General features: G+C 42.4%; 1 protein-coding gene across 4 annotated transcripts in view; it reads left to right on the top strand.

Annotated features, from left to right (window-relative positions):
- The first annotated feature begins 3,174 nt into the window (after positions 1-3,174).
- The window catches only part of Garin2 (golgi associated RAB2 interactor family member 2), an 88,317-nt gene continuing 65,550 nt past the window's right edge, over positions 3,175-25,941 (top strand). For 3 of the 4 annotated variants that reach the window (XM_085697468.2, XM_085697470.2, XM_085697467.2), the window contains exons 1-4: positions 14,380-14,544; positions 16,284-16,483; positions 18,341-18,884; positions 22,800-23,038. In XM_085697468.2, the coding sequence (XP_085553594.2) occupies positions 14,380-14,544; positions 16,284-16,483; positions 18,341-18,884; positions 22,800-23,038 (1,148 nt within the window). Of the gene's footprint in view, positions 3,316-12,146; positions 12,229-14,379; positions 14,545-16,283; positions 16,484-18,340; positions 18,885-22,799; positions 23,039-25,941 lie in introns of those variants that run through there. The other variant, XM_048415700.3, reaches the window with a different exon arrangement.

The raw sequence follows: 25,941 nt of genomic DNA, 5'->3' as shown, positions 1-25,941 counted from the left end.
TTGGAGCTAAGGGGCTTATTCACCTAATGCCAGACCAAGAATTCTCCGAACAGGTGACATCTGAGCTGATGTTTGAAAAATGAAAATAACTATTATGGAAAATTTCCATAAACCTTTTTCTTTTAGTGTGTGAAACCCCCACATGAGAAGGTGGGGAGGAGCATCTCAGACAGGGAAGGGCAAAAGAAATGAAACTTCAGGAAGGAAGCCCTCAATGCAAGAGGGATGGGGGAAAATTCTGAAATACAGACCAACACCACATGGCGCTGACTGCCACCTCAGTGTGAAGTTTGGGGGTTAGTACTCCATCATCTCCTGCCTGGGGCAGGTATCACCAGGGGCTCCTGAAGACCCTGCAGGTTTCAGAAAGAAAGACAGGTAGACACCAACTGAAGGCAAGGCATCAGACTAAACAAAGGTTACTACAAACGAAACAGTGCATTCTCGCCCCCATACCTGTTCCTCTATTCATATTTTGTTCCCTAGTGAGAGGCGCCAGCATGCACCCGGAGCCGAAACCTGAGTCATCTTGCTTCTTTCTCAGCCCCCACACATCCATTGAGTCACCAAATTCTGACACTATTCACAGTTCCCAAACAATCCCTCCTTTTCTTCCCTCCTCCAGGTCCTTGGTCTCAGCTTGCAGAACTGCTTTCCTCAAATCTTTCTTTAACATGGTTATTGGAGTGACCAAGCCAGACTGTAAGATCTCTCTATATAGACTTCCTTACAGGGAAACCTCTGCCGTCCATGATCCCAGGGCCCAGTTAGAGCATTCAAAGCTCTCTGCAACACTTCCCCAACTTTAGGGTTCTTTCTCTGACACACCAGACTATTTTGCAAGCAGTTGTCCCCTCAAATCCAAGTCATTTGATGCCTCCTGCCCTTGCTCAGGCTGATTGCTCTTTGAATAATTCTCATGGGGATTAGAGGCGTGGCTCAGTGGCAGAGCGCTTGTCTTCCCTGGGTTTGCTCTCCTGCACCACAAACGAAGGAAAGGGGTAAAGCAAAATGAAATAAACTTTACCTTAGCATTACCTCTTCTGGAAACATGCCTAAAGCATCACATTGAACAAAGTGCCCCTTGCCCATGTTCCCAGAGTCCTTTGGGCACCATTCAGAAGAGAAATTCTTCATCGTAATGAATTCTCACATGCCACTTCTGAAGGTAAGTTCTTTTGGGGCAGATTCTGATCATCTTGCAGCCAAGCATGAGGTGGCACCTTCAGTAGCAGGTGCTCAACACTAAACTGACCAACAGAACTAACACTGTACAGCTTCACCAGGAGCCAGAGTCAGAACATAGAAAGAAATCTTCCTACCTCAAGCTTAGAACACAGTTGAGAGGACTTCATGCAGAAGCCCATCTTATGAAGGGCAAAGACGGAACTAACAGGTCAAGCATCTTTCTTTGACCAGGTGCTTTAAATCCAGACTTATACAAAGTCATAAATATGCTTTGTGAATGTTAAAACATTCATATCTAAAGGTAAATATTCAAAGCAAACTATTCATATTTTTTCTTGATATACTTTAACCTCAAAAGATATGAAAGTAATACCGAAGGGTTTCATCCAGCTGCTTCAAAATTAATGTCATCAACATTAATCAGAAATCAGATCTATGCAAGACTTTCCTGAACAGGATCATTGGTAAGTGGTGACCATGAAGTACATATACCTTGTGAGGAATGGATGACATACTTGAGTGATGAATGAGGGGAGCGTGTCCATCAGAGCCAGGCAGGGTAGCACACCCCTGTAGTCACAGCACTATGGAGGATGAGGCAACAAATTGCTGCAAGTGTGAGGCCCACCTGGACTCCATAGCAAGATCCTATTGGAAAAAAATTACCTATCTATGAATGGCACTCAACATTTAAAAAAAAAAAAAAAAAAGATGCATCAGAGCATCCAAGGCAAAAATAACAGGGCACCTGCATGGGCCTCCATGGAGTCTGCTTTTTTTCTGAAAACTGCAAGTTAGATGGCATCCCAGCTCCTAGAACCTGTGCCCTGACACATTCTGAGCATGGCCCTCACCTCTGCTTCTAGGGAGGCTTCCTGATGCCAACACATCCACACCCGGTCTCCAGAGTCAATTACTGTTGTCCTCGTAGCATCCCTCAGACACTTCATGTTTGTCCTGAGCAAACACAATACTCTTTGGACCCTGCCAAAATCAAGCACCTGAATCTTGAACATAGAATGTAGGGACCCAAGTGATGTGAATTCACCCAGGTAGTGGCTCCTCTCCTAGTCCATATATTCAGCTAGCATCCTTCTGTGTGCTTCATCCTCACTAGCAGCAAAGAAGATACTGAGACAGCTGTGTAATCTCCAGCACGTGACCAAAGCATTAAAGTATGATGGGATACAGAGACTCTCCCAAACAGAGTGCAAGAACAAATAATTTCGTCATGTTCTCACGACAGAGGGGGATGGTGTGTGTTTATTCATTCATCTAACAATTACTGAGTTCCCACTTACTGTGTGTAAAAAATACAGCAGATGGAGATACGAAGGCAAAATAATGAGGCTATACAGCTGGCCCTCAGCAGGTTCTAAGCACTGTTACTCTGTAAGAATGTTATCTTCGTTTGAAGCTTTGGAGTTTTTTGTTTCTCGGTTTTGCTTTAGTGGAGATGGGAATGATTTTTGTTTGTTTGTTTAGTGGTTTGGTCTATATTGCTTTCATTTTGTTTTGTTTTGTTTTTTTACATAGGCTCTCACTCTACAGTACAGGCTGGTTTCAAACTCCTTGCAGTCTTCCTTCCTCACCTCTTAAGTGCGGGGGGGGGGGGGGGGATTACAGGTCTGAGCCTCCAAGCACAGCTTGAAGCTTGAATCTTTTTCTTCACAGACGCTCAAAATGCCTTCAAGGTTCTGAAAACCAGAATAGAGGGCAACCGAATGATACATGATCAACTGAAGGATAAATGACATCTTTTCAATTTTTATTATACCTTTTCCAGTCATACTATCACCAGGATGGTTTTCATCTCCAAAAAGCCCCAGAACTTCCACTGGCCAGGCTGGATTCTCAGGAATGCCAGCACCAATCGTCTCTGGGGTTGGCTGATCTCTGGGCTGCTCCTTCCCAGCGTCATTCTTCCTTCAGAGCTCTGTCAGCACATTGTGATGCAGAGGTAGTAGAACAATGCCAGGCAGCCTCCACCAAGTGCTTAGCTGCCTGCTCAGTACACAGAAACACCTGCTAAAGAAATGTGAAGAGAGCAGACACGTGCTACTTGGAAACAATTCGCCTGTTCAACACCCAGGAGATTCCGGTGACCCTTTACAGACTTGCTTCTACGTAAGTTTGTGTTGGTCACAGCAACCTGGATGTGAGCCTGAGGAAGAGGGGAATGAGTAGTTTGGTTAATATGGCTATCTGAGACGTGAGGGCCTTTCTTCACATCTTTCTCTTTTCCCTGGTTTCAATTTTTTGTACCTTAACTTGAACATATTTTTTTTAAAAAAAAACAATTTAGAGACCTAATAGTTGGCGACTGAAGTTCTTTTACTTAAAAATTAATCTCACTGAGCCTGTGGAGATGGCTCTGTTGGTACAGCAGGAGCTGAATCCAGGGAGTCCCTAGAACACACATTCTAGTGAGATGGAGGTGGCACGCCTGCTTATAATCTTAGCACTGGGAAGATGGAGATGCGTGGAACCCCGGGACTCACTGGCCAGGAACCTCACCTGCCAGGCAAGTTCTGAGCCACCAGGAGACTTTGTCTCCCCAAAAGAGTGAATAGCAACTGAAGAACACCCAAGATTGTCCTCTAGAGCAAACCACACACACACACACACATGTTCGTGCACTTGTATACATATTAAACACATACAACCCTCACTGACAGTTTAAATCTGAAATGAAAGCATGCTTTCTGGGTTGCTTTTAAACTTGAGTTTTAAATCACCATCCCAGTTGTCTTCTACTGGTGACTGAGAAAAGAACAGATAGATTGGCTAGAAGACTCACTTATAATTATTCAAGTGGAAGAGAGGATCCACAGGGTCTGATGTTCAGAGCTGAAAGGGGGAGCACCATAGAGAAAAAAGGAGCCTACCGCAGTCAGAACTTCTCAGCCAAAATTTCAGACTAGAACTGTGATGGGCCTGACCTCAAAAGATGCCTAGTAGTGCATTGAAAATAACAGGCTGAATTGGCTAATGCACACCTATAGTCTCAGCTCCTCAAGAGGCCACTGTTGGACAGTCGAGAGTTCAAGGCCGTCAGGTAGCATCAAGAGAAGTTTTAAGGAGTGAAAGGCAAAGGCTACCATGAGAAGCTATTGTGTAATTATATATGTAAATAGCACACTAAGAGAAAAGATCACAGGAGAATATGCATGTCAGGTCTATAGAATTCTTTCAACTTTGCTATGCATGAAGATTTATTTTTAAATACTGGAGAGAGAAGATCACATTGGAAATGGTGAATAGAAAGTGCTTAAAGACATTAAGTATCTGTGGGCATCTTCCTGTATTAGGCAGTCAGAAAACCCAAGCAAAACACACTTCCCTTCCACACTGGTGCCTGAGCCTCTCTCACTCCCTCTGCACTGTTCCATTAACGCCCACGCTGCCACATTTCCAAATGTTCTGGCTGATTGCATTTAGTCCTAGGAACACAGCATCAGCACAGCACGAACACACACCCCGCCTGTTCATCCCCTCCTTAGCCCCTCTGAGCTCCGTCGTCCTCAGCGGCGGACTCTGTATGACAAAGCTGAGGCGGCTCCACCCTGGCTGGAGACACTGTTGTCCTGGTTACGGGACTGGCAATGGGTTCTGACCTGTAATTGGATTTAACATGGAACCTCTTTTATTAAATATATCCAACAATGCTTTTCTGCTGAAAATTACACTGCAGTTCTGTAGAAAACTACAGCCTTATGAGCAGAGCTGCTGAAGGAATCTCCATTCAGCTGAAACTGGAAAACAGAAATGTGAGGGGGGAAGTACCGGGTCAGAGAAAGAGCAGAGACTGTGGCGCAGTGGTTCTCAACCTGTGGGTCGAGACCCTTTTGTCAAACCTCTAGCTCCAAAAATATTTGCATTAAAATTCATAACAGTAGCAAAATTACAGTTATGAAGCAGCAACAAAATAATTTTATGGTTGGGGGTCCCCACAACATGAACAGCTGTATTAAAGGGTCTCAGCGTTAGGAAGGTTGAAAACTCATGTAGAGGACTTGCTAGTGACAGAGGAGTTAGGAACTGGATTTCTTCACGATGCTGCAATGCTGCAGAAACCCTAGTCTTCAATAGTATTCTGTTTCTTACCTGTTTAGTGCAATGCACAGGGCATTGGGTAGGCCTAGGAAAAGCCATAAACTTTGGGAAAATATAAACTATATTGTTGGGAAAATATAAACTATAGTTGAGAAAATGCACAATCTTGGGTTTTGGTTTTGGTTGAAGTTAGAGTTTTTTGAGACAGTTTTTTGCAGCCCAGGCTGACCTCAAATTTGTTATGTGGTTGAGGATGACATTATATTCCAGATTCTCCTGCCTCGCTTGCCAAGTGCTGGCGTTACGGGCATGCACACCACACACAGTAGACACAGCTCTAGAAGAACATATTGTAACAACTGTGTCTGCACACCCGTGAAGCTCCCACAATGACGTCCAGTTATGTGCTTTGCTTCTCTTCTAGTCACACATTACATAACACAAACCTATTAGAGCTGCATTACAACTACATAATCAGTTCAGGAGATTAGCAATGCAGAGAAACCATCCCTCAAAAACAGCAACAAAATAAAGGTAAAATTATTATAAAAGCAAACTGTCTTTAACATTTAATCCCATACAAACTGGAACTGTTCGGAAGGAGGTTTTGGTGGTTGTAACAAAGTCTCCCTGTAGTCCAGGCTGCCCAGATACTCACGTTCCTCTGCATCCATCTCAGTAGTGCTAGGGTTACACTACCACATCCACTACAAAACAACATCTGCAACGCATGAAAAGGGCTACAGCGAAGCTGTCGGGTTTCTCTTACAAGGAAGCAGAGCAGATCACAGGAAAGGTAGGGGAGAGTTACCCTGAACCCATCTGCTTCTCTTTAAGAGAAAACCACTTCTTAGTCATCAGTTTAACCACAAGGCACCATTATGTTGGGAACATCTTAAAAGAGATTAAAATGCTCCAAACAGCTCCACTCTGTGATTGGTAACCGCTACTTTTTAATACTTAATGTTATGGGGAAATTTTAATATGTATATGTTAAGTAAAGACCTATTTATAAAGCTGAGACCAAAATCTCACTACAACTCCAGGTATTGAGAATGAACATAGTAAATAATCAATTAAGTGATTTAATGAACCATTGGACTAACAAAACCCACAATACTGGATCTGAAAACTTCCTTACCAGTTGTTGGTCTGGGGAGTCCAAGATTCTCTTAAAACAATATAGACTATTGCTGCTGCCCTTGGTTACCTCCTGAAAGTTGAAGGTGAGTCCCTATTGCTGAAGGCACTTTGGATACAGGACACAGAGGATTCAAGCTGGACCTGACCCAAAAGCCAGCCCCCCACCCCAGGACAAGCTTTCATAGTGCCAGAAGGTGCTATACATGGAAAGGAAAGCAAGCAATAGTGTTACACAGCTGTGATGTCTCTGAGCCACAACAATGACCAGCAGGGCAAGACAGCCCTAGGGGCTCAATAGTGGCACTAATGTCTAGGTGGAAATCAACAGCTGCCCAGTTGGACTTTAAGGCCTGATCAACAGGAAGGAAATCACGACTGACATTGGGAACAGCGAATTCCCCAGGGCTAGTGTGGATCTTCAAGGAGAACCTATTGCTGCTACTTTCCTAAATGAGTGTGAGTCTTAACTGCCTTGTCAATGCTCATTCTTAAATCCTCAGTGTATCGCACGCCTCATCCAGGAAGTTGCTTTTTATCAGTAGATGGAGACCATTACAGAAAACCACAACTGGTCAAGATGGAGAGAAGGACTGGCCATGGGTGCTGATCCCCACCTCAATTGATACACCTACAACATAACCCTTACTCCTCACTCTCAGCGAACATCATGCAAGAAAGAGTGAAAACAACGTAAGAACCAGAAGACCAGGAAATCTGCTGTCATAGGGCCCATGAGATTGTGTCTTCCCAATGACAGGGAAGCTACACCCATGAAACCTCAATAACATAGCTTTTCCTTTTTTAAAAAAAGATTTATTTATTTATGTATACAGCATTCTGTCTTCATGGATGTCTGCAGGTCAGAAGAGGGCACCAGATCTCATTACAGATGGTTGTGAGCCACCATATGGTTGCTGGGAATTGAACTCAGGACCTTTGGAAGAGAGTAGCCAGTGCTCTTAACCTCTGAGCCATCTCTCCAGCCCTCATAGCTTTTTCTAACAAGACACAAACAATGACAATACTAGTGGACATGCCAATCTGCTTGTGGGAAATCTCTAGATGAAGAGCTACAGGCAATTAACAATTGCTGAGAGAGGGAGACTGTCTTCCCCAGGGATGAGTAACCCTATTTTGTTATCCAATACAATGTGGTCAGTCCTAAAAACACATATATACAAGCAACACTTAAACAAACTCAATGGTTGCATTTATGTATTTATTCATATATTTGTGTTTCATATTCATGTTACAATAATAAATAAAAAGGTATTAGTTTCAGAGAGAGTGAGGGGATGTGGGAGGGGTTGGAGGGAGGAGGAGGAAATCATATAATTACATTTTAATTAAGAATAAGCCAGGCAGTGGTGGCACATACCTTTAATCCCAGCACTCGGGAGGCAGAGGCAGGTGGATCTCTGTGAGTTTGAGGCCAGCCTGGTTTGCAGAGAAAGTTCCAGGACAGTCAGGGCTGTTACGCAGAGAAACCCTGTCTCGAAAAAATCAAAATAAAGAATAAAATAAAAATTTTAAAATCCATTCAAAATTCAATATACTAACCCAAAAAGTATCAAAGAAATTTCAGCACTTTCATAAAAAAACAAAAGCAAAAAAAAACAACAAAAAACAAAACACTTCATGTCAAAGATGATAAAAGAGACTGACACATTTCTGCTCTTTAGCTGAACTCACTTTTGTTTGGAGACCCAAGAAAGATGAAGAAGGACAAGACTCATTCAAGGTTGCCTCCTCTTCTCTCTTCTCTCTCTATGGTCTGAGTTCCTAGATACACCCATCTCTCAAGTGGGATTAGTTTCTAAAATTATTTTTCATTTTTACTTTAGGTGTCTCTCTCTCTCTCTCTCTGTCTCTCTCTCTCTCTCTGTCTCTCTCTCTGTCTCTCTCTGTCTCTCTGTCTCTGTGTGTGTGTGTGTGTGTGTGTGTGTGTGTGTTTTAGATGCACATGGGTGTATAGACGCTTATGCCTATATTTGCTTGCAGAGTTTAGAGAGGAGGCCAGGGGGTCTTTCTTTGTTTCTCTTTGCCTTATCCTTTAAGATAGGATTTCACTGAACTAGAAGCTTGCCATTGTGGCTAGACTGACTAGCCAGCAAGTTCTGAAAACCTTCCTGTCTCTAACTCCAGCTCTGAGGTTATAATTATGCACCACCATGGCCAGCTTTTTACATAGGTGCTAGTGTATAGCAAGGACACTTACCCATCAATCCATCTGCACAGCCTCTGATCTTAAATTAAGGGTATCATAGAGGCCATAGTGACTGCACTGGAAAGAGACATTCCTGGTCCTAGTGGCCATGAGGCATCTACTGTTTAGTAAGTATCTACAAAAATAAGATGTACTTCTAACAAGTAACTTCTTGGAGTGAATTTGTTTCAAAGATGTGTACTCTGTCATCCAGCTCTGAATGATCAAGAATTGGGTGTTTTATTTATTCACGTCTAAGATATTATAAAATACTATGAGCCACTACAAAGAAAAAGAAAAAAAGACAAATGGACTTACACAACCCAATGCTTACTTTGAATTTTTCTAACCTGTTATCTATTTGTTGCTCTTCCATGCTATCATCTGCACATTTAAAATATTTTATTTAAAATGGTGCATGCATGTGTATGTGTGTATGCATGTGCATATGCGTGAATACACACCTGCCATGGTGTGCATGTGTTGTAAGAGGTCGCTTGTTTGTTCCCAGCTGCTCAGCCCCAAAATAATCACATAGAACCCTTATTATCTGCAATACTGTTTGGCCAATAACTTAAACTTGGCTTACTCATATCTTAAATTAACCTATCTCCATTAATCTGTGTATTGCCACAAGGCTGTGGCTTACCAGCAAAGTTTTGGCATCTCTGTCTCTGACAGCAGGTCCATGGCTTCTCCCTGACTCTGCCTTCTTTCTCCCATCATTCAGTTTAGTTTTCCCTGCCTAGCTAAGTTATGCCTTGCTATAGGCCAAAGCAATTTCTTTATTCATTAACCAATAAAAGCAACACATAGACAGAAGGACCTCCCACACCATTTCCCATTTACTGTTTAAATAAAAAAGGAAGGTTTTAACTTTAACATAGTAAAATTACACATAATAAAATAGGTATCAAGAAAGAGTTACAGGGCTGGAGAGATGACTCAGTGGTTAAGAGCATTGCCTGCTCATTCAAAGGTCCTGAGTTCAATTCCCAGCAACCACATAGTGTCTCACAACCATCTGTAATGAGGTCTGGTGCCCTCTTCTGGCCTGCAGGCATATAAGCAGACAGAATACTGCATACATAATAAATAAATAAATATTTTTTAAAAAAGAAAGAATTACAGTTACAATATTTATATATACTTTTTCTTTTATCATAGCTAAGAAAAACTATAACTACAATGATCTATTCTTCAACTCCATCAAAGACTCCAGAAGGATATAATATTACCTAAGTAAATAGGAAGTGCATTGTAAGCAACTTTAAAAACTCTAGAATTGACAAAGACATCTTGCTGCCTGGTCAGTCATCCAAAGTTCTTCTGTATTGTTGGGGCATCCATCTTCAACCTACAGGCCCATAGTGTCTGGCAGACTTTTCCATGAAGCAGGAAATTTCAAAGACAGTTCTGCCTATATTGGCAGTTTGTCAGTAACTTTCTTCTGTATCCTGAAGAATGTCTGACAGATTCTTTCATGAAGCAGGAACCCTAAAGGATTGTCTCACCTTTGGGCAAATTCTGCAGTCAGTTTGCTGTGGGTCCTGCATGTCCAGTTCATATAGCACAACATCAAGCAGTTCTAAGTTCTTAAAACATTTTAAATTTTAAACATTTTAAATGCCATATTCTGAAGGTCTCTGAAAGATTTAAAGAATACCTATCTAACTGAAATATCTCTATATATCTACAAAACCTAGCTAACATGACTACAAGCTTGACTATTATAGATGACTCTCTATTAACCTATATTTCTTAATTATACATTACATTTTTAAATGAGCTGCACAAATACAATACCTTAATCAAGATCAGAAATATACATATAACAAAATTGACCTTAAATTTGTATCAATAAAGCAAGATCCATAACAATGCATATCTCTATAGTATATCCCCCTTTAAATGTAAACAAACATTTATAGACAATATTTGGGAATATGGACATAGTTCTCTCTAAACTGCTTCCTGCTTTTTGTTGGGCAAAGTATTTTTGGTAGTGTTCACAGTGGCTTTTCAGGGGGTCTTGGTAAGCAGCTTGATCACAAAAGACCTATTATACGTAATTTTTCTGTGTTAAAACCTTCCTTTTTATTTAAACAGAAAAGGGACGCTGATGTGGGATACCCTTCTGTATGCTGTGAATACCATTGGTTAATAAAGAAGCTGTTTTGGGCCTGTGATAGGGTAGACAGAACTAGGCAGGGAAAGCTAGGCTGAATTCTGGGAGAAAAAGAACAGAGTTTGGGAGAAGCCATGGAGCCACTGCCAGAGACAGACATGCTGAAACTTTGCCAGTAAGCCACAGCCATGTGGTGATACACAGATTAATGGAGATCGGTTAGTTTAGGGTTAAGAGTTAGCTGGAAATACGCTTAAGCTATCGGCCAAACAGTATTGCAAATAATATAATTTCTACATGGTTATTTCTGGAGTCTGGGAAGCCAGGAAACAAACAAGCAGCCTCCTATTACACACATGCATGTGGGTTAGAAGATAACTTGTAGGTGTCAATTCTCTCTTTCCACCATGTGGGTTGTAGGAATCAACTCAGGTCATTATTGTCTATAACAACTGATCCACCTCACTTACTCTGAGAATTTTCAAGTGTCTGACATAAGTTCTGCTACTTTTGTGCTGGGCTTTCTTAATCTTAACAGAAGGTGACATTAATAGCTTCAAGCAACCACATAACACAGTTTCAATAGCAGTGAAGTACAACCTATCAGCATAATCTGTATTACCTCCTTAACCTTGTTACCTTATAGCTTCCTTGGGTACAGAAGCAGTTTCAGACCAATTGCTAGTTTGGGTCCAATCATATATGATCTTGATGAGGCGGCCAGGAAGTACTTGCCACACAAGCATGAAGACTTATCCCAGAACACATGCAAAAAGCCAGGTGCAGAGGCATGTACCTATAAACCCAGTGCCAGGGGTCCAAACAGGCAGATCCTAATGCTTGCTGGCCAGATGGTGTAGGTAAATCAATGAACTCCACTGCCAGTGAGAAACCCTGCTGCACATGCATACCTTCTCACACATACATGAACACATACATAAGCACATATGCACACACATGCAGTGACCATAGTGAATGAGGAACCATTGTGGCTTCTGGATTCAAATAGCCCATCCTGATGATGCCCAGACAGGGTAGTAGTCATGGAGCAAAGACGCTCACCTTTCATGGCAGCTAGAGAAGGAAAAAGAGAAGAAGAAAGAGAAAGGACCCCTTGGACAAGCTATAGCTCCCTAACGCATTCCCTGTGATCTCCTCTAGCTACTTGGCCCAACTTCTGAAAGTTGTCACCGCTTCACGGGGATGCTATCAAGTTATAAAGCCACATTGATTGAAGCTCTCATGGTCCAATGTTTAAGCCTATGATCCTATTGAGGGCACTTAACGTCCAAACCATAAAACCCACCTAGCACAGTTACAAGACTTTAAAGCTTAGACCTCAACGTATGAAATAGAAAGTATAGAAATGAAGTTAGCTTCCTCTGTATAATCTCTTATTTTCTGTATTTGTTTCTCTAACAAAAGCTTCATCATGAAAAGGAGGAAACTCAAACTGAAGTGAGTTACAAACATCATTTCCAACACAGGATTGTGACTCGGCCCTGAGGTGAGATTTGCTGGTCCTTGTAGATGAGACCATGGACAGTTGCGTGGTCACAGTTGCTCTTGACCTTTTCTCCTCCTGCCCTCTTCCCCTCCCTCTTCCACAACTCTCTACAAGCTCTCTTCTTCCTTTCTCTTGGAGATTCCATGTGCCAAGATACATCTACGATGATAAAGTTTACCGTAATCTTTACTGTATCTATGTATGCACATGGGAGGCAGCAACAACTAGCAGGAGATGATTCTCCCACCGTGTGGGTTCTGAGTGAAACTCGGGCTGCCAGCCTTTGCCCACTGAGCTGTCTCACCAGCCTTGCCATCTTCTCTAGATTGGAGGCACGGGAAGAGCCTGAGCTGACAGGTGGTGCCAGCGAAGCCAAGAGAACTGGTCTGTCTTCCTTATTGCATCCTGACCTCCTCTCCAACCGCTCTCTGTCCCACCAATGCACCAGGACCAAACTGTTTAGGAAGAGAAGGAAACAGGAAGGAAAAGAGATGTTTTCTGTGTTCTTTGCTCCTGTTCTCCTTTCTTCCCATCATCCCAAGCTCTCTCACTCTTGCCAGCTCCCACACCGAGTTTTCCAAGCACAAAAGGACAGGATTGACTTTGGGCAACAGCTGTGAGCTCCTTGAGTCAGGATAAGGACCGTCTGAATCCTAGTTTATTAGGTAGAAACTGTGTGATGATGGCAAAGTTACTTTCCCATCCTCAGTCTTAGCTGTGGTGTCTATGAGCGTAGCCAAAATTAAATGACTAAATGAGATAGGGCATGCAAAATCTTTATTGCTTACCCCATAGAAGCACTAATGTATAAATTATTATTTCTCGTCATCTCTATTTTAAGTGATGATGATGGTTGTCTTTGCTTTTTGTTTCTCATTGCTTTTCACAGTTTAGCTTCTAAGGACTGATGTGCTGGGGCCATTTCTCAGTAGTTAACTTCGACAGGCTATTTCAGTCTTCCCAGCTCTTCACTCTCTTGCTCATCTTGACTGATTTTATCCTCTCTGTGAACATAATTTAAGAAACTACAAAGGGAGCCACAGAGTTGCTAACAGTAGACAGCCTGGCAGGGAAAACCGTGCTAAGAAAGGGAATTGCACAGCCTGCCCAAGGCCAAGTGCTTGTGAGAGGCGCAGCCCTGACAGCAGGTGCGGAGACATGCTTAGGATTTCCTGTTCTTCTTGGACTCTGACGGGACACAAGGAATGACTGTAGCTGTGACTTACACTTCCTTAATGATCAGTAAAGGTTAGTGTCTTTTAGTGTTTGACCTTTTGCATATATTCTTACAGAAAACATATTTAAAGTAGGAAGAATAATCTCTTGAATGTATGTACATAAATTTGGGGGTTCTGTTTCTTCCCTTCCTACAATCATTTTTGATAGACAAAAGGTGAAATCAGTGGCACAGACGCATTGTTTCCTGCTGAAGCTGTCTTCAGAGAAGGAGAGCATGAACTATGTAGCAGGGAATAGACTGTCCTTGATTAGATAGATATCCCATTTATCTCCCTAACAAAGGCTAAGGCTCAGTCATGTGTGAGGTGTTTAATGTACTTTTCACATCCTTACACAAAAGGACATGAGATCCCACCAGGATTAATTTATTGGGAAGATAGAAAATAATGGTTTCAGCCGGGCTGTGGTGGTGCACGCCTTTAATCGCATCACTCAGGAGGCAGTGAGTTTGAGGCCAGCCTGGTCTACAGAGCGAGTTCCAGGACAGGCACCAAAAGCTACAGAGAAACCCTGTCTCAAAAATCCAAAAAAAAAAAAAGGAAAGGAAGGAAGGAAGGGAGAGAGAGAGAGAGAGAGAGAGAGAGAGAGAGAAGAAAGAAAGAGAAAAGAATGGTTTCAGGTAGAAGGCGTATGTTAAAAGTCTCCTTACCTTCCTTCCCTAGTAAGGACTGCCAGTCACATACCCGTTCTTCTTTATAACTGGTGTTTGTACTATTAGACAACTTTTGTGTTTTATTGCTAACTGTCTGTCACCCCCCGCCCAAAGTATAAGTTCCTGGTGTATATGTGCCTACATTGCCAGGTGTGGAGTCAAGCATATAACAGATTTGATAAAAACTTACTCAGTAATAACTAACAGATGCAGTGTACCTGTGGATTCATTAGTTTGCTCTCTGTTCTCTCACTTTTCTGATGGTCCATGTCAGCATGATGGAGAAGAACAAGCAGTCAGAGGATGACCAAGATCCTGCCTGGATCCCACAGTCTTTCCGTCTAGGGCGTCTTAAGAATGCGTTGGACGGAGGGGAGTATGCCCCTTTTATAACCCCTCCCATATTGGAGAGTAATTTTATTCAGGTAAATAACACTTGCACTCTCAACCAAGTCCTGTCACGCCCAGATTTCATTTTCTCAAAGACAGTGAAATGTTGAAAAGAGAAATCTTTTATTGGCATGCGGGGACAGTGTGATATTAGGGGGGACAGTGTGATATTAGGGGGAACAGTGTGATATTGGGGGGACAGCGTGATATTAGGGGGACTTTTAAAAAGCCTGAACACTTAGCGTTACAGGAAAATGTTCCAAACAAACTCGAAGGCAAGAATTCTGTCCAAATTCTACCGTGCTAACCAAATTGTCATGCTAACATAATCTCATTACACAAAATGTTTAGAACATGCTATCACAGGAAGGTATCCAGATAATTTCTTTCTTCGAGTTTTATTTTAATTTTTTAAAACTGTATATTTTATGTATGTGAGTGGCTTGCCTGCATGTGTTTGTACACCATGCATATGCTTATAAATGGTTGTGAGCCAGCATGTCGATGCTGGTGATTGAACCCAGATTCTCTGTAAGAGCAGCGTGGTCTTACAGCTGAGCTGCTCTCTAGCCCCTAGACCTATATTTTAAAGACAAACATCTGAGGCTGAAGAGGAGCTCAATGGCAGAACCCTGGTCTAGCATGCACAAAACCCTGGGGTCAGGCCCTAGTCACCAAGTAAGTAGACAACAACCTGGGAAGTGCTAAGAGTTAAAATAAGTCTTAGATGCTGGTTCTGAAAGGGCAATATAACTGTCAGATAGTGTCAGAGACAAAATCTTCTTTCTTGCAAGAATGCGCCAGCATCCTGAATGAAGCTGCTGAGCACCTGGGAGGTGGCTGGGCTTTCCTCTCAGCACTCAACATTAGGCTCTCAAGCAAAGATATGGGCTCAGCAATGTGAACCATGCCTGTCCCTCACAGAAATGTCATGATTGTCTGCTGCTAAACACAGAGCCAACACCCTCAGCTGATCCCACAGAGTATACCAAGGAAGGTGACAGACACCTCAAAGATAAGGAGAGTTCATACTTCATAAGTGTGGAGGACTAGCGTGACGTCTCTGTGTCCAACATGCCACGGGGAAGAGCGGAGTCTCCAGAACATGTTTCAGTGCTGCCCTAGAACACACGATCCCCAGGAACACATGATGTCATAATTTACTGGTTTTGGCATTTGGTTACTTCCTCCTGCTACTCTCTTTCCTCTTTAGTTCTGCATCTTTTTCATACTATCTCTTGTGCACTCTGATCACACAACCCTGGCCCCACATGAGGAAGGGGGAGTTTATGATCTTCATATTAGCCACAGTCCCACATAGCTGCATTCACACTCTCCAAGATGCCCAGTTTTTCCTAGTTAGTCATTGGCAGCAAGCTACCAAAATTCCTGACTCTGGAGGTTCAAGTGAGGGGGAGAAAAACAAGCATCTTCGGAAGCACCCAGAGTGCTCGCTCACTTGAACTAACTGCTAAATATGTGCTAACACATCACCAACTACATTCCTACGTCAATACCCCAGTTACATGCTCCATAGTACCCTGAAGTACTAATAGTTACCTTAGTCGCTAGCTCTGGTCCTTCTTATGAGACCCCACAGACCAGAGACTGTGGCTATTCATTCTGCTATCTCCCAATCATGAACAAGTCAAGGAATGGAGGTACCATGGCTCATTTTCCCTGTTCTCTTGCCTCCCTTACACTGCTCTAGCAAGCAAGGGTGCTAAATCCATGCCTCTCATCAAGAAACTCCTTTCCTGTTCTCTGCTTTCAGGTCAATAGGAGAGGTGAATCGATTTATCTGCATAACCGAGCAAACTGGGTGACCATCGGCATCTGTTCTTCCAATCCCATCCTCAAGACCCCCAATGTGATGCTGTTGGCACATCTGACACCAGAGGCTAGAAAAGAGTCAGAACCGCTCTTTAAACGCCTCCTGTCATCTTCCTCCACAGAGAAGCTGGTGCTCACCAGGTGAGTCCCAGGACAGGAGGACAGCAACCTCTCAGAGAACACCATATCCCCACAGAGCTGAAAGTGGAGATGCTGACGGCTAGGGTTCCAAAGGAGCCTTCAGGCGCATCACTTTCTCAGATGATGCAGGGGTGTCTATAAGAGCATTCAGAGGAAAAAATAGTTCTTGACAACTGACAATTAAGTTTTTCTTTTTTTTTTAATGAGGACTAAAAACAGCAGTCTGCCTCTCAAGAGTTTGCTCTTCCTCCCCACAGTAGCCTCACACCCATCAGAATTTGTCTGGTCTCATCTAGTCTAGGCTTAATTTTGGCCTGATTTTTAGACAATTTCATCACTGTATACCTACTGTACAAATAATGGGTTTCATTATGAGTTTCCATACGTGTGCATTAAGTACCTTGACCATATCCACCCTTCTTTGCCCTCCCTTGGCCCCCAACCCCATCCCATCGAGCCGTCTCTTCTTCATCTCATACAGTCTCCTTTTACTTTCATGTCTTTTATATCTGTGTAATTGTATGTATGTGGGGGTGTACATGCATGTGTGTGTGTGTGAGTGTGTGCATATGGATGCATGTGTGTCATGGTGTATATGAGGAGGTCAGAGGACATCCTCAGGTGTCAGTCATCAACCTTCTTCCCCGCTAGAGACAGCGTCTCTCTTGTTCACTGCTGTGTACTCTGGACTAGCTAGTACAGAAGCTTCCAACAATTTTCCCATTCCCACCTCCCATTTCCCAGGAAGGGCAGCTAGGATTACAGATGCTTGTACTGAGTTTCGAAGTCCAAAACCAGGCCATCAGGCTCAATTATCACCCCACCTCCTTTTTAAACATCCAGACTTGTCATGAGAGAGAGCATGTTACTTTTGACTTCCTAAATCTGGCTTATTTCACTTAATGCCATCTCTAGTATTAGACACTTTCTGCAGATATCATCTCATTATTCTTTATGGATGAATAAAGCTCCAGTGTGTGTGTGTGTGTGTGTGTGTGTGTGTGTGTGTGTGTGTGTGTGTTTCTTTACCTATCTATCTGTTCATACTCCCTGGTCTAATTCCATAACTTGCCTGTTGTGACCAGTGCCCTGGAAACCAGGAGTAAGCAGGTATATCTGTTGCATGACGCCTTAGATTCCATTGGACGAGCACAACAAGGAATGATGTTGCTAAATCATGTGTGAGTTCAAGTTTTAGCTCTTTGAGGAGCCTCCATGCTGACTGGTTACCATAGCAGCTACACTAAGTTACACTCCTACCAGTAGTACATAATGCTTTCCGTATTCTCCCTGGAGCGCTGCCAGCACCTGTTGTTTGTCTTAGTTATAGAAACCATTCTGACTGGGATAATATTAAATCTCAATGTAGCTTTCATTTGAATTCACAGATCTGCAAACCTCAACTTCTAATATATTTATTTTTTTATTTGTGTGTGTGTGTGGGGTGTGGGTGTGTGTGTGTGTGTGTGTGTGTGTGTGTGTGTGTGCAGTGCATCCACAAGTCCAATATTAGGAGACAAGTTTGTGGAATTAGCCTGTCCTTTTCCATATGGGTTCCAAGGGATTGAACGTAGGTCATCAAGCTTGGCTGTGGGTACCTTTACCTAGCTAGAGCCATCTCACCAGCCCTCAGCCTCAACTTTTCAGGATGAATGAGGATGGGCAGCTCCTCATGACAAACAATGTTCTTGTCACTTAGTAAAATCAGAGTCTTAGAGGCATGATTAAGATGAGATGGCTGTTAGGAGCCCCCATCCACACCTATCTGGGACACAAGGCCATTGACTGTCTCATTCTCCGAGCTGGTAAATCCTTTCACAGGTCTCCAACCAGGTCTTCACTTGTGTTTGTTTCTAGGTTTCTCCCTTTGCAGTTTGTGACTCTTTCTGTGCACAGTGCTAAGAACATGCGACTCAAAGTCAAGCTGATAAGCGGCCGAGCCTACTATTTACAGCTCTGTGCTCCTGTATATAAACAGGATATCGTATTTTCCCAGTGGGTGGACCTCATCACCCTCTTGAACCAGGAGAAAGCCAGAACTTCCAAAGTATCCGAGGTTTCCAGCCTCTCGGAAATCACAAACAGCACAGACATCACAGGCTCGATGGACATCATGGACATCACGGCTTTTGCAGAGCTGCAGGCTGTGCACTCGCACACCCGCATCTACTCCGCTGCCGTCACTGAGAGTGCAGACTTCTCAGAATTTACAGATGTTACCGATATCACTGATGTCACTGATGTCACCGATGTCCCAGAAACTGGGGCCACAGACGTTCCAGATGTAAAAATCGTCACAGAGGTCACAGAAGTCATAGAAGACAAAGAGGCCGCAAAAGGCTCAGGTGTCACAGTAGTATTTGAAAACGACGACATAAGAAAGGCCAAGGAAGAGGAAAAGGTATGTGTTGTAGGACTTCCATTCTCTGGTGACCACACGCAGGAGCTGTGGCCAAGTTCTCAGTCAACAGTGATGATGAAAACGCTGTGGAGCCAACTCCGAGTACCATGATTGCAACAAAGGACTCAACACCTGAGCCCCGTATAAGTCATAAAATATTCCCTAAACTAGTGACCATCCCTGTATCAAACCTACTCCAGTACCAGAAAGCAGTGGTGTGACACAGAAAACTTCAGGGCCAGAATCAGAAAACCGGGGTTAGAATCTTAACTTCTGGGTATCCCATTTATGACTGACTAAATTGGTGAACCTATACAACCTAAAATAAGAATATTAATATAGTCTAATGTCTATCTATGATTTGAGTATGAGGATGGGCTGAAGTTCTAATAAGAAAAGGTGAGGGCAGAAATCAGAAAATAAAATAGTTGAAGATCAGGGAGTACAGAAAGAAAAAAGGGCACAAAACTATAAAATTCACTTGAAAACTGTGTGCCACATTAGGAAATGGGGACTTAAACTTTGAATTAAGGAACTGAGCATCTTACATATCAATACAGTGGGCTGACAAGATGGCTCAGCAACAGACTTCCAGGGGACCCCAGATTCTAGCACCCACATCCTCAGCTCACAATTGCCTACAACTCCACCTCCCAAGGATGTGATACCCCTTTTAGCCTCCACAGTCACCTACACACATGTGGTGTGCACGCATGCTTGCACACACACACACACACATACACATGTGCACACACACAAACAAAAATAAAAATTTTAAGAACATATTAATCTGGTGGTGTGATAGATTGTAGAGATCAGTTTGAAGACAATTAGTAAAAAATCTCAACTAGATCCATGGTATAAAAAGAATTATGATTGAGAACAGACATCTCACAAAAGAAACATAGGAGAAAAAATTAAACATCTCCCTTCCCATCTTTCTGTGTCTGTAGTCACTGTGCTGTGAAACAGGTAAGGTGTGTTGCTCCCTCCCGGCTGCACAGCGGTATACCAGATGATCAGCATCTCTTTCCCCTTCCGAAGTCTCCTCCCTGATTTAACCCATGTAACTGACCGTGAACAGAGTGAAGACCGTGAATGGTAGAAAAGGAATGGTAAGGTGAGGGCTGGGAGATACCTGCAGGATGGGTGAGGACTGGTCACACATTCTTGAGATGATTGTGAACCAAGAACATCAGAGATATCAGACCCAGGGCTGGAGAGGTGGCTCAGTAGTTAAGAACACTGGCTGCTTTTCCAGAGGACCCAGGTTCAGGTCCTAGCACCCACATGACAGCTCACAATTGTAAGTTCAGTTCCAGGATATCCAATACTCTCAAACAGACATACATAATGCATACCCTCTAACAGGAATGAAATGTTTAGCTACAAAGATGTGAATCCTGAATTGGAGCTCTGGTTCAGTGATACGGTATGTGCTGGGTGCACACAAGGCCCTGGGTTCAGGCACTACACACAAGGAAGATGCTAATCATCCCATATCCACACCATGCCTGGAACAGCAAAGTAACGAAAGCATGAGAACAGCCTAACCAGTGGTTCTCAACCTTCCTACTATTGCTACCCTTGAATACGATTCCTCATGGTGTGGTGACCCCTAGACATAAATTATTTCTGTTGTTACCTCATAACTGTAATTTTGCTAGTTATGAATTGTAATGTCAGTATTTGATATGTAAGATACCTGATTTATGACCCCAGTGAAAAAGTTAGTTTGTCCCTGAGGGCTCACACCACACAAGTTGAGAATCTCTGGAAACTCCTGCCAAGAAGAGCCAAGCAAACTTAGAACTACAAATGGCAAGTCCACAGTCCTCTGTTTGGGGCTCCCACAGTGTGTCAAGATTATAGCAAAACTCTATTAGACAAATCAGTGTTGTATACTTGTTAAAATTATTCAAAAGTATTTCTTGCCCTGAAAAGATGTTCATAATTGACTTAAAAAAGACTATAATCTCTAAGATATAAAAGTGCATGGATACATATGCACTAAAAGAAAAAAATAGGGCTGGGGAGATGGATGGCTCAGTTAGTAGATTGCTCGCTGCACAAGCATGAGGACCTGGGTTTGATGCCCAGCTCCTACATGAAAGACTGGGCATGGGGGCACACACTTGAAACCCCAGCACTGAAGAACCTGTCTGGCCTAGTCAGTAAGCCTCAAGTCCCGCCGAGAAACATTGTCTCAAAACATAAGATGGAGGGGTAGAAGGAAGAAGCCCATGTGGACTTCTGGCCTCCACAAGCACATACACACACATGCACCACACATACATACATAAGAAACAACATGAACTCTGAAAAACAGTTTGTCTCTGTGTTGAGGAAATATGCGCAGATTGTACCTTATTTGCTCTTCTGAATTTTGTTTCCTATTCTGTAGGTAAGTACTTTTAAAATAGGAAATATTCAAATAGTTTTATACAGTTTCTAATGACAGGTAGAAAATTCTGATGATAATTACCCAGAGCTGGTGGCAAAAGCCTGTCACAGAAGCTTGAGAGTCCAAGGTATGGACCGCAGGATGAGTTCCAAGACAGTCTGAGAACTTGGTGAGACCTCATTCCAAAATTAAAAATAGGAAAAATGATAGGGGTACAATTCAGTGGCACAAAGCACTGGTACAGTGTGCATATGGCCTGAGATTCGATCCTCTGTGCAATAATAATAATATAAAATGTTAGGCTAGAAATATAGACGATAATTTCAAAATGACCTCAAAGCAGATCTATGCAAAATCCATAACGAAAGTGTGGGCTACCAAACAATGAAACATTTCCTAACTTTCACTTCATTCCTCAGCGGATTCTTTTTTAATGTGTATGGATGTTTTGCTTGCATGTATGTTTATATACCACATGTGTGCAGTGCCTGCAGAGGCCAGAAGAGAGCGCTGGATCTCCAGGGGCTGTGGATACAGACAGTTGTGACGTCACATGTGGGTGCTGGGAATCGAATCTGGGTCCTCTGGAAGAGCAGCTGGCCTTTCTTAAGCAGACTCTCCTTACAGAACCTTAAATAGTTTATAATAAATAGACATGGCTGCCACTGTAAGAAAGAAATGAAGTTCTCTCTTCAGGAAATAAGATCACTGCATTATTCCTAGGACGTGCTTTGGGTTGGGCTTTGTCTGTTGTTTTTTGAGACGAGGTCTTGCTATTGTAGCCCAGACTGTCCTTGAATTGGCATTCCTCCAGCCTCAGCTTCCCCTGTGCTGGAACTGCAGACTTGTGCCACTGGGTCCAACAGGACTAGAATGGACAGGTGGTGGTCATGGAGGAAGAAGAGCAGACGTGAAGACTGTTAGAGACACAGGGATAGAGTTTATTGACTGATTGCACTGAGGCCCACATGAGACATTCTAATACGGTCACTGAGAGACCCGGACTGGTGGTATGTGATGGGAAGACCATTAAGAACAGAGGAGTAGTTTCAGGGAATTGCATTTTAGATTAAGCTGTAGATCTTGAAAATCAGAATTATTATTATTATGAGCCCCAACCCGCCATCACCTATGAGATGCTCCTAAGAGCAACCTGACTGAGGTAGACTGCAAGGTATTCCTAGAAAACCTTCTTTACCCCCTAATTCAAAGATGGGTGTCGTGGCTACACACTAATCATCTTATGGGATGGGGGCACTGGTGCATGGCACTCGGAACTGAATGTACTGCATTAGGCTGCAGTGGAGCCTGCCATGGTTCCCATGACACCAGCCTCCACACCAGCCCAGGCTCTTTTCCATAGCTGGGAAACACCATGACTTACTCCCGGTCCCTGGACCTGTGAAAACTCAATAAGAATGAATAAAATAACTAGAAACTGCTCCCTAAACAATCTGTTTCTGTATGATGTTCTTCCTTAACTGATTTGCTATTGCTTGTCATTTCCCAAGGAAAATGTCCTGAGGCATGGGTGTCTACGAGACATGAAAAGTAAGAACGAGTTCAGAGACGCCCCCAAACATGTCACCATCTCAGACCTAACACTCACTTTCCAAGGCGAAAGGTGTTTCCAGACTACTTTGACTCCTATAAAAAGCGAGGAAGATATATCCATAGAAACAGGTGATAAAGCCTTGGAAGAAAAGATGACTGATCTTCCAAATGCAAGTCTCAAGGCTACAGAATCCAGGTCAGTGTCGTGGAGAAACGCTGTGGGCGATCAAGGGTGTACACTATGTACACACACCTATTCTTGTTTCCCGTAACTCAGGCATTTGTCTCTGAAGATTCCCTGATACAGTGTGACAGAGCGATGACACAGGCACTCCTTAGCCACCCACATTTGGGTCATCCTTGGCTAACTTTATTTCCACATCAGCCTTTTATGTTGCTCGGTTGCTATTCCGACTACTGGTCGAATGCCAAAAGCACAGGGCCCACATTTTAGAACTGTAGTGTTAACTTCTAGAAAAGGGTGGGTATTTTTTATCTCTGTGTGTATCTACATTTTCTTCCACAGAGTCTCTATACATCCTGTACCCATCTCTGGACTTCCAATAATATGAAAAACTATTTTCATTATTTTAATACTTCTACTGAAAAGCTGATTGCAAGCTGAATGTGAATGAATGTGATAGTGGTATAGAGGTACAAGTTAATACAATCATTCTAAGGTAACCCTTAACAAGAACTCAGAGCTAACCCTAATCTTAGGCTGGGTGGCCCATACCTATAGTCCCAGCCTGTCTGGCGGCTAAGGCTGGAGAGTCCCTTCAGCCCACGTGTTCTAGACCAGTCTGGAGAGCATAGTTAGACCCTACCTTAAGTAGATAACTTTAGTAAAAATAAGAATGAGGAATGCAACTCAGTCTACCTTTTAAATAAATGTATTTAAAGGAGGATTGGGAGGGAAGTTCAGTGGTGGACTACTTGCTTAGCCACACACAAGGCCCTGGGCTCGATCCTCAGCACAGGGTGGGGGAAGAAATTATATGTACTGTACTCACATACACAGGATAAGAAAAATTAACATAGGAATGAAAGCAACTAGAATTTAATAAGTAATTTGAAGTGCTAAAGAGATTCGTTGCTTTATCAAAAAGAACAAAGTAATAAACTATTGAAATAGCTAAGTTTTGAAAACCTAAGTGTCATATTGCCAGGCGGTGGTGATGCATGCTTTTAGTCCCAGCACTCGGGAGGCAGGCAGATCTCTGCGAGTTTGAGGGCAGCCTGGTCGACAGAGCAAGTTTCAGGACAGCCAGTGCCACTGGTTTCTTGAAAAACCAAAATTATTAAATGTATAAATTTTTTTAAAAACTTGGATAAGTCTTGAAAATCTGTCTCAAGAAAAACAAAACTTAGAGACAATAAATTAATGACTTTTAATAAAAATGTAAAGTAGAAAACTTAAGCAATCAGAAATTAAGAACTTGAAGAAACAAGAGTTATCAACGTTCTTGTTAAAGATAAAAGGCACTTTCTAATTTTACTGGATAGTTTTAATTATGAATTTTCTTTGGTTTATGCCATTTTGTTTACAGAACTATAAAAATATATTTTATTTCTTAAAACTTTTGTTTGCTTTTTCTAAGCCAGACAAACAACAGAATAAAGATTATTCTGAGTCATCCTACTTGTGACAGTAAAGTTCTTAGATTCCTAATGTCTTAGAATCTTGAAAGGCAAATGAAGCAAGCTTAGCATAAAACTGAGGAAACAATATTAGTCACACAAGCACAGAACAGAATGGTCATGATATTTTGTCCTCTCAGGAAAATTTATATTCTTGGTAACAGAAAACATCTATTTAATAGTGAGCTTCCCAGTATCATGATAAAGTATTTACTTCAAACCACAGCCAATAAGTTTTTGTTTTGAGTCTTACTCCATAGCCCAGGCTGGTCTCAGATTCACGATGTTGCTCATGCTGGTCTTGAACTTATGATCCTTCTATGTCAACCCTACGGTTTGGGAACACAAGCAACACCTACTAGGGTCAGCAAGACGGCTCAGCAAATAAAAGTTCTTGCTGGCTAAGCCTGGTAGTTTGAGTTAGATTACCAGAAGCAATGGCAAAAACCTGACAATGATCTCTGATCTACACACAGACACACAGTGGCACAAGTGTGCCCACACTCACATATACATCATACACTCTCTTACATGCATCATATACACACACAATAATAATAAAACTTAATTTTAAAAGTTACTTCTAGATGTGTTCTATTTAAATTTAAAACAAATTAAGAATGCTTCCATTAATATATCTGTATACTCTATTAAAAGTTCTACCTATTGTAATAAAATAAAGAAATACAAAAAAATGTAATAACATTTTGAATTGCCAGGCATGGTAGTATACACCTTTCATCCCCGCATGTGGGAAATAGACACAGGCAGATCTTGTGAGTTCGTAGTAAGCCTGGTCTATACAGGCTAGCCAGGGCTACCTAGGCAGACCTTGTCCAGTGCTCTGTCTTAGACTCTGAGGTTACCTGCGCTCATGTGTACACAGGCTCTTCCCCCTCCCTCACATACACATAATTAAAAAAATAAACAAAATAGATCCTTAAAAAAAGAAAATAAATATCTATCAATACCTACAACAACTATCAATTCCTTTAATCATCAGTTTTGTTTCAGCCATGGCCTCTTCCCACCCTGCTGTGAATAAATCCCATTGTATATTTGTCTTGGGAACTTTTCTCTCCTAGCTTGTGAGTCTTCCTCAGTCTGCCTTTCCTGGTGAGCATCTCTTGTGTCCTAGAGCAGACTGCTTCCTGACTGGCCCTTCTTCCGTGGCCATGTGGATCACTTGCAGGTTTGAACTACAAAACACTACACTCCAATAAATTACTTCCCTCTTTAGGTTTTTTCCTTGATGTGTATGTCTACAGGTATGGGATAACAATGTGTTGTGTGGATGGACAGTTGGCTGATTATCTGGTTGCTGTAAAACTCCCCCACCACATATAGGAATAGCATGAGTGAGACAGGCGTCCAATAATCAGAAGTAACTGTATGCACATGTACAGATGTAGAGGACACTTGTAGGGTCAGTTCCCTTCTTCCATCCTGTAGGCCCCA

Source organism: Myodes glareolus, chromosome 11 (genome assembly GCF_982192425.1).
Source record: "Myodes glareolus chromosome 11, mMyoGla1.1, whole genome shotgun sequence".
NCBI classification, from domain to species: domain Eukaryota; kingdom Metazoa; phylum Chordata; class Mammalia; order Rodentia; family Cricetidae; genus Myodes; species Myodes glareolus.
The sequence above is the reverse complement of the archived record's forward strand: the minus strand, read 5'-3'. Positions and strand labels throughout refer to the sequence as shown.